This window comes from Melitaea cinxia, chromosome 17 (genome assembly GCF_905220565.1).
Source record: "Melitaea cinxia chromosome 17, ilMelCinx1.1, whole genome shotgun sequence".
Classification (NCBI taxonomy): domain Eukaryota; kingdom Metazoa; phylum Arthropoda; class Insecta; order Lepidoptera; family Nymphalidae; genus Melitaea; species Melitaea cinxia.
This window is the reverse complement of record NC_059410.1, coordinates 2,800,158-2,817,851: the sequence shown is the minus strand read 5'-3', so window position 1 is coordinate 2,817,851 and position 17,694 is coordinate 2,800,158. Positions and strand designations below refer to the sequence as shown.

The 17,694-nt window shown below is 37.9% G+C and overlaps 1 protein-coding gene across 1 annotated transcript in view; it reads left to right on the top strand.

The window, feature by feature from the left end:
• The window catches only part of LOC123661798 (phospholipid-transporting ATPase ABCA3-like), a 62,186-nt gene that overhangs the window by 4,956 nt on the left and 39,536 nt on the right, over positions 1 to 17,694 (top strand). Inside the window, exons 6-15 of the mRNA XM_045596738.1 lie at positions 6,144 to 6,302; positions 6,812 to 7,040; positions 7,229 to 7,396; positions 7,846 to 8,024; positions 8,448 to 8,591; positions 9,155 to 9,272; positions 9,714 to 9,868; positions 12,077 to 12,304; positions 14,829 to 14,967; positions 17,338 to 17,587. Of these exons, the coding sequence (XP_045452694.1) occupies positions 6,144 to 6,302; positions 6,812 to 7,040; positions 7,229 to 7,396; positions 7,846 to 8,024; positions 8,448 to 8,591; positions 9,155 to 9,272; positions 9,714 to 9,868; positions 12,077 to 12,304; positions 14,829 to 14,967; positions 17,338 to 17,587 (1,769 nt within the window). The remainder of the gene's footprint in view (positions 1 to 6,143; positions 6,303 to 6,811; positions 7,041 to 7,228; positions 7,397 to 7,845; positions 8,025 to 8,447; positions 8,592 to 9,154; positions 9,273 to 9,713; positions 9,869 to 12,076; positions 12,305 to 14,828; positions 14,968 to 17,337; positions 17,588 to 17,694) is intronic.

Sequence of the window (17,694 nt, the reverse complement as noted above, 5' to 3'; positions counted from 1 at the left end):
TTTTAAAAATGCAGATAAGGGAACGTACTGTACTGTGCAGATCAGTGGCTATTAAATTAAACACGTCCGAAGGCTTGAAAATATACTTTATTACTACTCTAATAAATGGATTACATACTGTTATATCGTAGGCACACTACACGCCCCATAAAATGAAAAAAAAAAAAAATATACTAAGGTTACATTTTTTTTTTTTCTTAACTTAAACTAACAATACATATATGTAAGTAATAATTTGTATTATAATACAATATTAGGATTTACACATGACATAAATTTCGAATAAATTTATATAATATCAAGTGTAGTAAAGTTTTGTACGATTTTTATGTAAAATTTCTTCTTTACCATTTTTCAAAATTTTCACATTTGATGACATGTCTTCTAAGACTTTATAAGGTCCTGAATAAATTGGACAAGTTAATTTATTTCCTGTTACATTCTTAACTAAGATCAAATCATCTTTATTATAAGTTATAGGATTTACATATTTATCAAAAATACATTTTCTATGCTGTTTGCTTCCAATTAAATTTTGCCTAGCATCAAATTGAGATTTTTGCAAACGATATTTCAATTCTTTAGGGTAATTATCTACATTATATAAAGGTTCTATTAAATTATTATTCAATAAATTGCTCGGTAAATTACATTTTTTGCCAAAAACAAGTTCATAAGGTGTATACTTTGTTTCACTATGTACGGTTGTATTGAACGAAAAACACCAATATTGCAACCAATGACTCCAATGTCTAGAATTGTTATCTGTTTGTATTCTCAAAAAAGAATTAAGAGATTTATGAGTATTTTCCAAAGATCCTAAAGATTCGTGGTGATATGCAGTGGATGAAATATGTGTGATATGCAACAACTTGCATACCTCAGTCATAGTACTACTCATAAATTCAGTACCACGATCACTTCCAATTTCTCGCGGTACCCCATACCTAAGAATAAAATTTTCTACAAAAGCTCTAGCTACACTAACACTGTCCTTAGTTTCTAAAGGATAAGCTTCTACGTATTTGCTTAATTCGCATTGAACAGTTAATATGTATGAAAAATTATCATAATCTTTCTCTAATGGTCCAACGATATCTAAATAAATTTTATCAAAAGCGCTTTTAGCTGTTGTTGTTATTTCCATGGGTTGTTTAGTTGGTAAGGAGTGCTTTTGCTTTTGACAGCTATCGCATCTTCTTACGAACTTTTTAACATCTTCACACATGTTTGGCCAAAAATAATATCGTTTAATATTATTTAGCATGCGCCTAACGCCTGCATGTCCACTTGTGGGTAGTAAATGAAAATCATTTAAAATCACTCTTCTATCGTTGACGTCATCTACTTTCATTACTCCATTAATAACACAAAGTCGTGGTCCGGACCACTTTGGATTATTATTTATTTCTTTGGTTAACCATTCAATCAATAGATTGTTTTTATTATTTTTTACAATATATAACTCGTCAACATTTATTTTTTTACAAAAAGACTCTAAGCCCCTCACGAATGCGGCTCGCGCAGAACATGATCGGGTGTCTACATCGCTATAGATTGTATACTTCGATGGTAAATATAAAAATTGTTTATCTTGTATACATACATCATCATGACAACTAGCTTTATATTTTTCGTATCTAAATTCGACTCCCGAGTTTGGTTTTTTAAGCAATTCCACGACATTAGGGTGATCAATCCTGCAATCTGTGGAACTGTTATCGACCAAATCGGTATCTTTACATTCATCGACTTGCATTCTCTTCATCCGTCTAGTCATTACAGATGCGATATGTTTATTCACCTCTTTCAACTCATCTGATGTCACAACTATGCGAGATAATGCGTCTGCAGCCACATTATTCGCTCCTTTCACGTACTCTATCTTATAATCATACTCTTCTAAACTCAGCCTAAATTTTAATAAGCGACTGCTGGGACTGTTGATATTAAACAAATATACTAAAGGTCTGTGATCAGTCCTAATAGTAACATTTTTACCAAATAAATAGGGTCTGAAGTAACGTACTGACCATACTATAGACAGCAATTCTTTTTCTATTGTGGGATAGTTAATTTCAGCCTTGTTAAGTGTGCGACTTGCATATGCTATGGGTAGATTATTTTTATTACACAACATTGAACCGATTGCCACCCCAGACGCGTCAGTGTGTAAAATAAATTCATTATCTTTTGATAAGTCTGGGTATTGTAATATGGGTGGGGATGCAAGACAATTTTTAAGTTTTAAAAATGAGTTTTCACATTCATCCGTCCATACAAACTCAACTCCTTTACGACTTAATTTATTAAGTGGTATGGTGATTTCAGCAAAATTAGGGATAAATTTTCTATAATAGTTGGCAAAGGCAACAAACCGCTTTACTTCATCACTATTACATGGCCTAGGATAATTTTTTATTACTCTTGTTTTTTCAGGATCAGGACTTATACCTTGCGCCGAAACTACATGTCCTAAGTACAATAGCTCTTTTTTTAAGAAAACACATTTTTGTGGATTTAGCTTTAGATTTACCTTTCGTAGTCTTTCTAAAATATCTATTAAATTTTTGTTATGTTGAGCTATATTTCGGCCAAAACATACAAGGTCATCCAGGTATATAAGACATTTTTCATAGTTTAATCCAGACATTGCCACTGTCATTGCTCGACTAAACGCACTAGGACTAGTTTTTAGACCCATTGGCAACCTTTTTAATTGATATTGTTTATCGGTTGTGAATGCGGTTACTTTTCGACTATCTGGATGAAGGCCAAGTTGATAATAAGATTGTGTTAAATCGAGATGACTAAAATATACGGAACCGGATAAAGCGTCTAATATATCATTGATATTTGGTAAAGGAAATTTGTCGTCTTGTATTCTTTCATTCAACTTTCGATAATCAATTACTATGCGCCACTTCTTATCGCCTAAAGTCTCACTTTTTTTTGGTACAAGAAGAAGGGGACTAGACCATTCACTTTGACTTTCTTCTATTATATCCTCTTCCAACATTTTACTAATCTGACGATCTACTATGGGTTTTAATGATTTTGGTATCCTATACGGTTTACTATAAACTGGCATTACATTGTCTTTAAGATGTATAGACTGATTGTATATATTAGTTACTCCTAACTTATCTCCATCAATATAAAATACATCTGAATACTTCGCGCATATATTCTCAATAGATATTCTTTCCTCCTCATTTAAATGATTTAATTCTAATAAGTTGAATAATTTCTTTACTCGATTCGCGTTAACTAAGTTTGGTCTAAAAGAACAAATTTCATAATTACTTAATAAATCAAACGTTGGCGTAAAATAACTTAATTTTACTACGTCATCTCTTGTGTTTAAAATTTTTAACGGTATTTTTCCCTGTTTAGGCGTTACTAATGTACTAGCTAAATAAATTCCATCGCATAATTCTTGTGGTAATATTACGCAATCTTGATTTATATCTGTGTCAATATAATGCAAGGATTCACATCGAGGTGATAGTATTAAATAATTGTTATAACCAATTTGACCCATCTGTAACTTTATAACAGTAGTTCCGATATTCGTACTAAGTAATAGGGTATTTAATTCAAAATTTAAAATACAGTTATATTTACTTAAAAAATCCTGACCTAGGATACCGTCGGTTCGACAGGGTAGATTTTCAAATACGTAAAATTTATGCGTTAATTCAATATCATTTACTTTTAACTTTAAATAAACATATCCCTTGGAATGTATGTTGCCACCTATACCTCTGATACAAATTTTCTCAATTTGGAATGGAATGTTAAGCGCGATCAAATTCTCATACTTTACCGCGGACAACGAGGCTCCGGTGTCAATTAACCAATTCTGAGGAACGTCTAATACGCTCATAGTAACAGAGTTAATATTATTACATATTACATTATCTTTATTATGGACGAAAAAAATGATCTGTTTTAATTATATTGCAATTATTTTCCTGAGGGGTTTCCTCAGCCGATTTAATCATATTCATATGATTTTCACGACCTTGAACCCTATGGCCTCGATTAAAAGTATTTGTATTGCTACGGTTCCCGCGACGAGAATATGAACGACCCCTATTGTTAGTACGAGTACTATGACGTGAAAAATTTGTTACCGTACCTCTACCGCGAACTGTAGCCAACGCCGTTGAAGATGAATCGGGGCGTCTGTTATAACTGTTAAAATATCTCTGTCTATAACCACGACTATTATGGTTATTATAAACTGATGACCTACCTCTTGTGTTTCCATAACTCATAACTGTTCCTTCTGGCTGCGCTGATAATTCCTCGTCCATTGCGCCTCTAATTGCGTCTTGTAATGTGACATAATTTCGCGCCGCTATAATAGTACTTATTCGACTATTTCGCAGGCCGTCCGAAAATCTTTTAATAGCATTTTTCTCATTAATAGTTTTCAAAATTTCGTATTTTTGTGAATCGCCGTCGGCCTGAGAAATAGTTAAATCAACAAACATAGATTCAATATCCTTACCAAAGTCTTCTATAGTCCTCCCGCCTTGTTTTGCTCGCTGCAACTGCGATTGGATCGCAGTATCAGACTTTTTTGGTAGTAAAAAAGACTTCATATCCTTTATCAAGTCTGAAATTGATGTATAATTTTGAGACATTCGTAGCTTAGCACTCTCTGACAGCCTAGACTTTAAAATAAAAGTTATTAGGGAGGTTTTTCCGTTTTCATCAATCATATCCGAATACATTTCGATATTACTAATTAATTGCTTTGTGACGTTTTCGTCACCTGTCATAACTGGCAGCAAAGATATTGCAGTTTTTAAATTAAATTTTTCCATGTTGCTAGAGGTGTTTTTACATTCAACGACAGTACAATCAGTAGAAATTGAACACAGTTCCTTTATTCTAAGAAAAATATGGTTTATTTGTCCATATGTTAGCTCTAAATCTTTTAAATCAGAGGATTTTATTTCCTCCTTAGTTACGCCCTCTTTTATATTCTTAACAATACACAAAAAGTAATCATATAACTCATGGGCTTTCTTATATTTACCACTTATATCCTGCGTCGAACTCCGAAAAGGTCCTAATTTAATAAGATAATTTTTAATTGACTTAAGTTCATTTAAAATACGATCAAGATCTTGAGCCATTAACAATCATATATTATTATATATTAATGGTATTATCATAATGGTATTTATATAAACACAAACTAGTTTTAAATAAATAAGCTAAATAAAATAAGGATTACAGTCCACTAAATATTTTCATACCTCCTTATGCGCACTGAACTACACATTATAAAAGCACCTTTATATGTATTACGCACTATAAAAAAAAGAAAACGCACTTCACAAATTCACTAATCACTTGCTACTTGCTGGGTCCGCTGGGCTGGGTCAAAAGCTCGCATACATGGGACGTTCCGGTCTTGTCTACCAAAATTCCTCGAACTTCTAAACGTCGTTGCAAATAATTCTTGTCTTATCCATCGCGTATGGCATTTTTTATATAATTTGTAAACGTAGTAAATTAATATAATGCCACTCAAAATAGTGAAAATAGTTAAAATGATAGTAAATTCCAGTGCAACATTTGTACATCGTTTCCACTGTTTGAGTTAGAACCGGCTGCGTTTTGGTTTAGAAACACTTCTTCTTTATTCTGGGTTGATTGGCACATTTTAATTAAATATCGTTTGCAGCTTTAATATAATTGCGCAATTGCACTCAATAGCACAATCTAATTCTTTGCACTGTGACACGAGCATTGTTTTTTATTAGTCACTCCACGTAAGGAGTACGTATGCGGTGCCCGAGCGCGCTGATCTCCTGTTACAGGCAGGGTCGCCATGTACTGTGCAGATCAGTGGCTATTAAATTAAACACGTCCGAAGGCTTGAAAATATACTTTATTACTACTCTAATAAATGGATTACATACTGTTATATCGTAGGCACACTACAGTACACATACTGCGTGACTCGTTCAGGGAAGTTATAAATAAATAAATAAATAAATAATACTATAACTCTTGTTAAAAAAAAAATCAATAATTGTCATTTATTAAAAGTGCTATAAACAACTTTGTAAGTTTTGTCCTTATATATATATATAATTTTTTTTTGTCACATCACTCAGCGTGTATACTTACAAGAGTTTCCGTATGTGAGGACAAAAGAAAATCAAATGGCGAACCAAATCAGTACCCTGCTGAAAATTCTCTGCTATTTGTCACTGTTGCTGGTCTTCGTATTTCTAATGGCACGTTTACTGGAAGAAAGAATCTCTGGTATACAGGTACGTTAAATTTTCTACATTTATTTTGTAAAAGTTTATGTACCTAAATATTCCAGTGTTTTAAATCTTGTCAATATTTATGTTTATCCTCAAACAGAAAAAAAACTGACTTCAATTTACACTGACTGATAAAAAAGGATCATCAATGATCGAAGTTTTGAGTTACGCAATTTTAAGCGTAACTCAAAAATTACTCGTCAGTTCTAGCTAAAATTCAAATGAGACATGACAAACTGACAATTATGATGACAAGGACCAGCTTTTGAGCACCTTATTTTGAAGTCTGTTAAAAAAGGTCTCCCTTGAAAATTTTTTTTCTTAGTAATTATTTTTTACTATCTGTGCCAATGAACTTCGCATTGATATTTTTTTAAATATATCTTTAGATTTTTTTTAAATTTTCTTTTCACACAAATCTTTTTCTGTAAATATCACAAAAAAAGAATTATCCAATTTGGTGCCGTCTGTCACGCGCGTACATTTTTGTTTTTTTTTATTTGTTATTCCAGGAACTGATCAAGATGGTGGGTGTATCAAACAACGCCCTCGGCATAAGTCACGTATTGAACGTAGTACCGGCCGGTCTCGTGTACGGCGTCGTGACCACAGTTCTCGTCACCGTCAGCTCTCAACCAATTTTGCCCAACACCAACCCACTGCTCATTTTTATCATGCTGGTGCTTCATTATATAACGGTTATCGCCTTGGCCTTCTGCAGCAGCTATATTGTCAATAACAGTAAGTCGATTTTGATTTAAATTTATATTTGATTCATATAATGCTAACACAATATTTATGGTATATTTATAATTATTTTCCTTTATACAAATCTTGTTCTGACAAGAATGAAGTCAAGAAAAAGAATTATCTGATTCGGTGCTGTCAATTATATGTTATATTTATTATATAGTATGTTTCTTGTCTAGCCCAATACACGGAGACCCTAGCAGTTCTAGCCTATGTTCTGCTGTACTTACCTGGACATCTGGTGCAAAGTCGTGAGCTACCGCGCTGGACATTGCCCCTGTGTGGACTTCTACCTCACGTACCCATGCACTGGTTCTGGGATGAAGTGGCTGCTCTACAGCAATATGGTAACTTTCCTCATTTACCTGTAGGATGTACTGCATCATTACGATAACTGTCCGCAATTGCCTGTAAGATGTACAGCAGCAGTATGATAACTGTCCTCAATTACCTGTAAGATATACTGCAGCAATACGATAATTGTTGACACTTACCTGTAACATATAATACAGCAGTACGATAACTGTCGTCATTTATCTCTAGGGTGTACTGCATTAGTATAATAACTTTCCACATTTACCTCTAAAGCGTACTGCATCAGTACAATAATTTTCCTCACTTACCTGTGGTACTTGTGGCAGCAGTATGATAACTGACGTCACTTACCTGTAGGATATACTGAAGTAATACGGTAAGTATTACCAGTATAGCCCATATATATTTTTATGAACAATAAGGTAGAAATTTTTGTATAAAATAAAATATAAAAAAAGTATAAATGTTCTTCTTTCTTAAGGCATGGGTCTCTCATTTTTCTACGTCACGAGCAGCCACACCCGCAGCAGTGGCTCAGTGTTGGCCTGTTACTTATGTTTGATGGTACAAGCTTTCTTGTTCTTCGGCCTCGCTTGGTACCTGGCGAAGGTTAGACCGGGGCCGTACGGTCAGGCGTTACCTTGGAAATTCCTCTTTCAAGTAAGTAATATGCAAAAAATTATATCTTTACAATATAGCCATTATTGACAAATTTATAAATCATAACCTTCGATTCAAATTTTTTTTTGGAATTTTTTTTCAAGATTATATGAAAAAATGTATAATTTCACACCATTTATTATATTGCACATTGCTTTAAATTATTTTATTTACAAAATAACTAAATTCTAAATTGTGTAATGGAAGACAAAATAATATAGTTGTGTGACACCTGGCGCAGTAGAGGGGGTGCGATATAAAAAGGGATACACCGAAGTTGGCCATTTGGCGATTAGCATCATTGTCAAAGAATTGAGCTGAGTGGTGTTGAACTGATAAATATATATATATATGTTTTTTTTTTTTTACTTAGCAATAGGTTTAATTAAAAGAACTTCGTAACAAACATTTAACAAATTTTAGAAGAAGTATTGGAGCAAGAAAAGAGTGACGCCAGATGAATACGAAGAGTTAGAAGATCTCAAGAAGACAACCGAGGACCCGCAGTATTTTGAGGCGGCGCCCAAAAATATGGAAGTTGGAATTAAGATTGTAAACGTTTCCAAAGTTAGTATTACGTTTTATAAATATATAGATAGAAAGAAACACATTTATTCAAGACATGGTAGACATTTTTTATACAGATAGTTAACAGTAAATACAATTAAATAAAAAAAAGACAACAGTAATGCAAATAACAAAGATATATATATGTACGACGTGCGGTATAAAAAGTGTGCATAATTGAATTCAATACGTCACGCATACGGTGGACTTAAAAGTCATAAAGCCTTACCTACTACGAGCTTAAGACTTATAGGAAAACTTTGTTGACTTAGATGTGTAAAAAAATGAAATTTCAATAAAAAAATAAATAAGGATATGTAGTAGTACAATTTTTACTTACCTTAAACACCTGAAACCTAAGAGGTGGCCGTCGCCAATGCTAGCGGGTATGTGGACGTTCTCTGTACACACTAATACTATTCTATTGTATAAATTTTGTCCATCAGAAAATAAGAAAGGTTTAAGGGGTCTTAGGTCATAACATTTATTTCGGGTCAATAATCCGAAACATACCAGTAGCAAAAAATAACTTTCATAAAAATAAAATTCATAACCCACTTCAGGTATTTGCAAATCAACGCGCCCTCTCCGAAGTTACCCTAGATGTGTATAAAGGGGAAATCACTGTACTGCTCGGTCACAACGGCGCCGGAAAAACAACTCTTATGTCGATTATAACTGGTGAGTTTTTTGCACAAAACATTTGCTAACCAGTCTGAGACCATACAGCTCTACTTGCAGACATATTTCAGGTGAATTTAAAATTCATCTCAATCAAATATAATTTTTTTTTTTAAATTACTTTTAAAGTTAGAAGCAAGCCTAATACGGTCTTTAAATATGATTTTAAGATTTTGTCGTTTTTGTAAGTAGCCTATTACAAACGAATTTTCTTGTAAATCTTGTCGTAGGTGGAATTGTGTTGAAATGAGATATAGAGATAGGGCTTTGAAAGTTACAGTCCAAATACTGAGCAAGCTTGTAACCACAAGAAAAAGTATTTAAATTTGAAAAACAGAGAGTGAAGGGAAGAGAGAGAGACATTTAGCAGTAATTACAATATTCAAATTTTTAAACAAATATAATAAATCTGGTATAATTTTTTTTAACCCTTTCTCATAGGTATGCTGAAAGCCACTGAAGGTAACGTGTATGTAGAAGGTTTGGAAACTGTGACGCAAAAGGACGAAATGCATAAGATACTTGGATTATGTCCTCAACACAACTTATTCTTCCCCGATCTTACTGTCTCGGAGCACGTCATGTTCTTCACTATGGTTAGTAACATGCTAAGTATTTATTGTTTTTAGTTAATTTCTCATTTGCAATTTAGTTATGTATTAATTGTACAAAAGGCGGGCTTAATACTAAGGGCATTCTCTACCAGACAACCTTAGGACGTACAAGAGCAGATGTTTGTAGGTGTGCAAAATTGAGTATTAGTTAAGAGCCATTTCACAAAAATTGGTAACAATCCGCGAAATTGTAATATTTTGTCGTCGTTAATGTCAGTGTTGGATGCAATAATGTAATTTATATTCTTGAAATATAATAGAGCAACCTTTGTTGTAGTCCATAGTCAGATCAGAATTTTGATTTATATTATGTGTATAAAATTATTAACCTTATCATCAGCCTCCTCCCTGGGTAAACGGTCGCAATGTATACTTTGAAGTCCTACTTTTCAATAACCTCTACGTTGAAAGCATTTAAAAAAAATATCATAATATGTGGAATATAATTTTGTTGTCCACTATCATAGATTTTTATTCCATTTGTATCTCTATTAAACGATAAAAAAAATTTAAAGTTACGAATATTTTCCAAATAAGTACAATTTTAAAAGCGATATTTCTCTTAGAAAACTAAGAAATTTTAACGAACTATCTTCATCAAAGTAAACTTACATCATTAAGGAATACAAAAAAAATAATTAAAAGATGTAATTATTTTTAATACATTTTATATTAAATAATAAAAAGATAGTATATATTGCCACGCATCAAGCCCGGTAAATCAGTCGAGCGCTAGCGCTCTTAGAGGTAAGGTCCACGCCAAATTCTGCGCAGCCGTCTCTTTCGCTCACACGCGCCAAGCGCCTGTTGTTATAGCGGATAAAACGCATTTGATACTTTCATAATAAAATATAAATAAAATAAACATATTACGAAAATGACTGTAAAATAATATAATGATAATTTCTGTAAACAAATGTATAATTTAATTTTCTTTTCTTACACTATCAATACAAATAGGCATTTCAATCTGTTTGTCTTGTTATTTGTTAATTAATATGTTTGTCGGTGTCGATGTCATTAAATGCTTTTTTATTCATATCGTAAATATTAGATTCATTCGTAAACTGAAAAAACTAAATCAATTTAAAAAAATTATTTCATAAAATTGATTTTTTTAATTTTATTTTAAATTTATTGACTGTTGTTATATAACATACTTGAAATTTTTAACAAATTAATTATGTAAAAAACATTTTATACCATAGTTATAATTTTTATTATACATCAGAAAATGATCACGATGGTCTTTTGGTTGTCACACTATACGTACTAGCACAAAGATCGCGCGGCTCGTACGACTCGCGCGATGCGACCAAATTTACCTAAACTTGCAGAGCGTAAAATTGTGAAATGGTTCTTAAATTCACATTAAGAAAAAAGAGGAGGAAAAATTAGGTAACTTTAGTGGCAATCGTTATATTATATACACGAGCAAATTCACAATTACAGTGTTTATTGAGTTAACCACAGACCACAACAATGTTAATTTATTACAATTTTTTACTACTTATTACTATACGAACAGAAATTACAAAAATATAAGTCATTAAAAGCTGTATTGCAAGTTATTTTTTTATATAACAAACTAGGTCGGTAAACAAGCGTACGGCTCACCTGATTGTTAGCGATTACAAATATCATATATGTAAATGAAGCTGTTGCACTCTTCATTTAATTTAAATTACCCGCGCATTATCTTTGAAATTTTTCAAAGTTTATCTATAATGGCAACACGTTGCACTAAATTAATTCTAGAACCTACAATAAAAATTCTCTGGCTTAAAACGTTAAAAGTTATACTTTATTAAAATTAAATAATAGCAATTGTGAAGGAAACAGTATCCGAAGCAATAGCTTTTAATGTTGTATATCAAAAGCTTCGCAAGCGCATTTCCGACTCTGTCCCCAATTCCAGGAGCGCTGGTCACCTTACTAACCAACAGGAACACAACACTGCTTAAAAACAGTTATTATTTAGTTGTTCTGTAATGTCGAGGTACTTTCCCAGTAGGGCTGCTCCATAATTTGAGCAGGAAATTTCCTGCTGTGCCCTACCTCAGTCAGTGATATTTTATAGATTATATATTATGTAATAATATATTATAATAGATTCCTATATACTAAAAAAATACATATACAGACAGAAATCTTTGTTTAGGATTGTGATGTGTGTTTATATTTGAACAGCTGAAAGGCGTTTCCTACACGGAAGCAACAAAGTCATCACGAGCTCTTCTCGAACAACTGGGATTGGCCGATAGGTCGTCCTACCAAAGCAGGCAACTGTCAGGTGGTATGAAGCGCAGACTACAACTGGCCTGCGCACTGGCTGGAGACGCCAAAGTGCTGGTGCTCGATGAACCCACTTCTGGTCTGGACGTGGAGACCAGGAGAGGACTGTGGGATCTTCTGCTCGTAAGTATATGCACCTCTGATACCAAGCTCAACTAACATAGCCTACCAATATACGGTTACCAAAATAATAAAGAATTCTAAATTCTATGTATGAATGGTTTGTGTAAATGATACTGACAACAATGAACAAGTGACAGTTAATTATTTTAAGCTTCAAAGTGAATAATTTCCTAAAGAAAAGTTTAAATAAATAAAAAAAAATTAAAAACACGCAAGCACACACATACAAAAAAATACACACACACACAAACAAACCCACACAAACACACACACACACACACACATATATATATATATACAAACACACCCACACACGCACACAAACAAACACACACACACACACACACACACACACACACACACACACACTACTCACTCAATTAGATTCGTAGCTTAATTTTTTGCAAACGCTAATAAGATATGTCTTCTAGTTTGTAAAATAATATATTTAAGAACAAACACTTTAAAATTTTACAATCATCATTACAGCCTATACAGTCCACTGCTGGACATAGACCTCCACAAGTTTACGTCAAAAATAACGTGAACTCATGTGTTTTGCCCATAGTCACCACGCTGGGCAGGCGGGTTGGTGACCGCAGTACTGGCTTTGTCGCACCAAAGACGCTGCTGCCCGTCTTCGGCCTGTGTATTTCAAAGCCAGCAGTTGGATGGTTATCCCGCCATCGGTCGGCTTCTTAAGTTCCAAGATGGTTGTGGAACCTTGTTATCCCTTAGTCGCCTCTTACGACACCCACGGGAAGAGAAGGGGTGGCTAAATTCTTTAGTGCTGTAGCCACGCAGCACAAAATTTTACAAGTCCACTTTTAATAATATATTTTCTAAGTTATTTTATCACTGTTATAATAATAATAATAAAAGCCTTTATTAACAATCTTATATGTTACATTTCATCTTATAACTACTTATGTACTACTTACTAATACTAAATTGGTTGTTTATGAAAGCAACGTAATTAATTTTATTATTTGTATTAGACACCGGTTTTGTGATTGTCTTGCTCTTTGGCATAGGCCTCCCCAAGTGTTCTCCACAACGATCGATCTCTTGCTATCCTCATCCAGCATGGTCCTGCTACCTCCTTGATATCATCCTCCCACCTTCGATACTGCCTGCCTTTACTTCTCTTATTATATCTAGGGCACCATTCCGTCACTTCGTTTGTCCACTTTTCTGTCCTACTTCTTGTTATGTGCCAGCCCATTTCCATTTCAGTTGTTTAATTTGGTATTTTATATCTTTAATCTTAGTTCGTTTTCTGATTGTTTTTAAACTAATTTTATCTTTTAATTTTATGTTGAGTATGCTTCTTTCCATTCGGTGTTGACAGGTTTCTAGTGTTTTGATATTTTTCTTTGTACAACTCCATATCTGGCATCCGTAGGTCATGCTTGGTAGAATGCATGTATTAAATATTTTCTTCTTCCCTTCTATTGGTATTTCCGAATTTTTCATAATATCTTTTAGAGCCCAGTATTTCTTCCATCCTAGGTTAATTAATAAATAAATTATCACTGTTAATAAGATTCAAATTTTAGCGTACTCACAGTTTGTTGCACTTTACCACTTCACCAGAGTGTATATTTTCCTCCTCCAGTTAGTTCCAAATTTCTCCACCAGGTAGCGCCACTGCTGCACCGACTTCTTAATTTGTAAACTTTGCACAATCACGGCGACCTTTTTAATTCGTCAACTATCACTGAACTATTTTTTTTTACTCGATTAGAACTAATATTTAGGTGTACCAATATACTTTTCAAAAAACGATCCGGCTCGAAGGACCTTTGTTTCTCAGTCGATAGAGCCAGGGCCAGTAAAACTACCATGTACCCGGAAAACGCATAGCAATTTATTAAAAATATTCTTAAACTATATGTAATTAAGAAAACGAAACGTTAGCATGTTTAAACACAGGGCAGCGCCATCTAGTTTTATTTTATAGAACTATTCTATCAATTATAACTAAATAATATAATGATTTTCAAATTATACACTATGTAATCCTATTTTGGTTGTTAGTAATTGTTACATTTATACCTTAAGAAAATAACCTGTGTATCGAAACTTTTGGATTATCTAATAAATAAATAAAAAATCACAACATGATAAAAGATTTGGTACTCTCAAAAACAAAAAATTATTCATTTAATAGTGTGGTCTTGGATGGGTTTATGCTATAGCAAAAAATATGTATACCATAGTATACATATAAGAAGCTTGTTCCTCGCATTCGCTTTTGTGATTTTTACACAGTGGTAAATAATTATATTTCCATGCGGACCGTGATCTCTAATACAACAACGACAATAATAACAATAACAATAACAACAACATAAAATTGTAGTGTTTTATGTAAATCTTTTCTGAGTGGTGTGCATTAAAGCATATTCTATCATTCTAACATTCTACCCCCCCCCCCCCCCTACTTGGGGAAACTTGAGTATATAGAAGCTGGACACTGAACAAGTAATAATTGCGCAAAATCTCTCTCTCTCTCTCGCAGTCGCTCCGCGGCTCTCGCACAGTGCTACTGAGCACGCACTTCATGGAGGAGGCGGAAGCGCTCGGAGACCGCGTAGCAGCACTGCACGCCGGCCGCCTGCGCTGCCACGCGACCACCATGCACCTCAAGCGCGCGCTCGGTGAGTGTACGGTACGGTACGGTACGGTACGGTACGGTACGGTACTGTAGGAGCACGCCGGCCGCCTGCGCTGCCACGCGACCACCATGCACCTCAAGCGCGCGCTCGGTGAGTGTACGGTACGGTACGGTACGGTACGGTACGGTACTGTAGGAGCACGCCGGCCGCCTGCGCTGCCACGCGACCACCATGCACCTCAAGCGCGCGCTCGGTGAGTGTACGGTACGGTACGGTACGGTACGGTACGGTACTGTAGGAGCACGCCGGCCGCCTGCGCTGCCACGCGACCACCATGCACCTCAAGCGCGCGCTCGGTGAGTGTACGGTACGGTACGGTACGGTACGGTACGGTACGGTACTGTAGGAGCACGCCGGCCGCCTGCGCTGCCACGCGACCACCATGCACCTCAAGCGCGCGCTCGGTGAGTGTACGGTGACGGTACGGTACGGTACGGTACGGTACGGTACGGAACGGAACTGTAGGAGCACGCCGGCCGCCTGCGCTGCCACGCGACCACCATGCACCTCAAGCGCGCGCTCGGTGAGTGTACGGTACGGTACGGTACGGTACGGTACTGTAGGAGCATGCCGGCCGCCTGCGCTGCCACGCGACCACCATGCACCTCAAGCGCGCGCTCGGTGAGTGTACGGTACGGTACGGTACGGTACGGAACGGAACTGTAGGAGCACGCCGGCCGCCTGCGCTGCCACGCGACCACCATGCACCTCAAGCGCGCGCTCGGTGAGTGTACGGTACGGTACGGTACGGTACGGTACGGTACGGTACTGTAGGAGCACGCCGGCCGCCTGCGCTGCCACGCGACCACCATGCACCTCAAGCGCGCGCTCGGTGAGTGTACGGTACGGTACGGTACGGTACGGTACGGTACTGTAGGAGCACGCCGGCCGCCTGCGCTGCCACGCGACCACCATGCACCTCAAGCGCGCGCGCGGTGAGTGTACGGTACGGTACGGTACGGTACGGTACGGTACGGTACTGTAGGAGCACGCCGGCCGCCTGCGCTGCCACGCGACCACCATGCACCTCAAGCGCGCGCTCGGTGAGTGTACGGTGACGGTACGGTACGGTACGGTACGGTACGGTACGGAACGGAACTGTAGGAGCACGCCGGCCGCCTGCGCTGCCACGCGACCACCATGCACCTCAAGCGCGCGCTCGGTGAGTGTACGGTACGGTACGGTACGGTACGGTACTGTAGGAGCATGCCGGCCGCCTGCGCTGCCACGCGACCACCATGCACCTCAAGCGCGCGCTCGGTGAGTGTACGGTACGGTACGGTACGGTACGGAACGGAACTGTAGGAGCACGCCGGCCGCCTGCGCTGCCACGCGACCACCATGCACCTCAAGCGCGCGCTCGGTGAGTGTACGGTACGGTACGGTACGGTACGGTACGGTACGGTACTGTAGGAGCACGCCGGCCGCCTGCGCTGCCACGCGACCACCATGCACCTCAAGCGCGCGCTCGGTGAGTGTACGGTACGGTACGGTACGGTACGGTACGGTACTGTAGGAGCACGCCGGCCGCCTGCGCTGCCACGCGACCACCATGCACCTCAAGCGCGCGCTCGGTGAGTGTACGGTACGGTACGGTACGGTACGGTACGGTACGGTACTGTAGGAGCACGCCGGCCGCCTGCGCTGCCACGCGACCACCATGCACCTCAAGCGCGCGCTCGGTGAGTGTACGGTGACGGTACGGTACGGTACGGTACGGTACGGTACGGAACGGAACTGTAGGAGCACGCCGGCCGCCTGCGCTGCCACGCGACCACCATGCACCTCAAGCGCGCGCTCGGTGAGTGTACGGTACGGTACGGTACGGTACGGTACTGTAGGAGCATGCCGGCCGCCTGCGCTGCCACGCGACCACCATGCACCTCAAGCGCGCGCTCGGTGAGTGTACGGTACGGTACGGTACGGTACGGAACGGAACTGTAGGAGCACGCCGGCCGCCTGCGCTGCCACGCGACCACCATGCACCTCAAGCGCGCGCTCGGTGAGTGTACGGTACGGTACGGTACGGTACGGTACGGTACGGTACTGTAGGAGCACGCCGGCCGCCTGCGCTGCCACGCGACCACCATGCACCTCAAGCGCGCGCTCGGTGAGTGTACGGTACGGTACGGTACGGTACGGTACTGTACTGTACTGTAGGAGCACGCCGGCCGCCTGCGCTGCCACGCGACCACCATGCACCTCAAGCGCGCGCTCGGTGAGTGTACGGTGACGGTACGGTACGGTTCGGTACGGTTCGGTTCGGTTCGGTTCACTGTACATTTATTTACACTTTCTTTTCAATGTTTTATTTTCTTGATTGTAGGTAGTAATTTCTTATTATTTTTGTAGGAACTGGTTACCGTCTCTCTTTCACTACAATCGGACTCCCGGACGAGCCAGCCATTACCGCTGTCATCACCTCGAAGATACCGGAAGCCACAGTCAAGGAGACCTCTCTCAACTCCATCTCATACAACCTCCCCTCTAAGAGCAGTGACAAATTTCCTTCACTCTTTAGCATATTGGAGTCTAAAAGATCAGAATTAGGAATCAATTCTATCGGTGTAGGAATTTCGACGCTAGAAGAAGTGTTTTTAAAGTTAGTGTGCTTTGCCTTTTTTTAATATGTATTTTAAAAAGACGCGCTTTGATCGCTGCATTGCAAGTAAACAAAGTATTACTAATGCTCATTATTTATTGTATAAA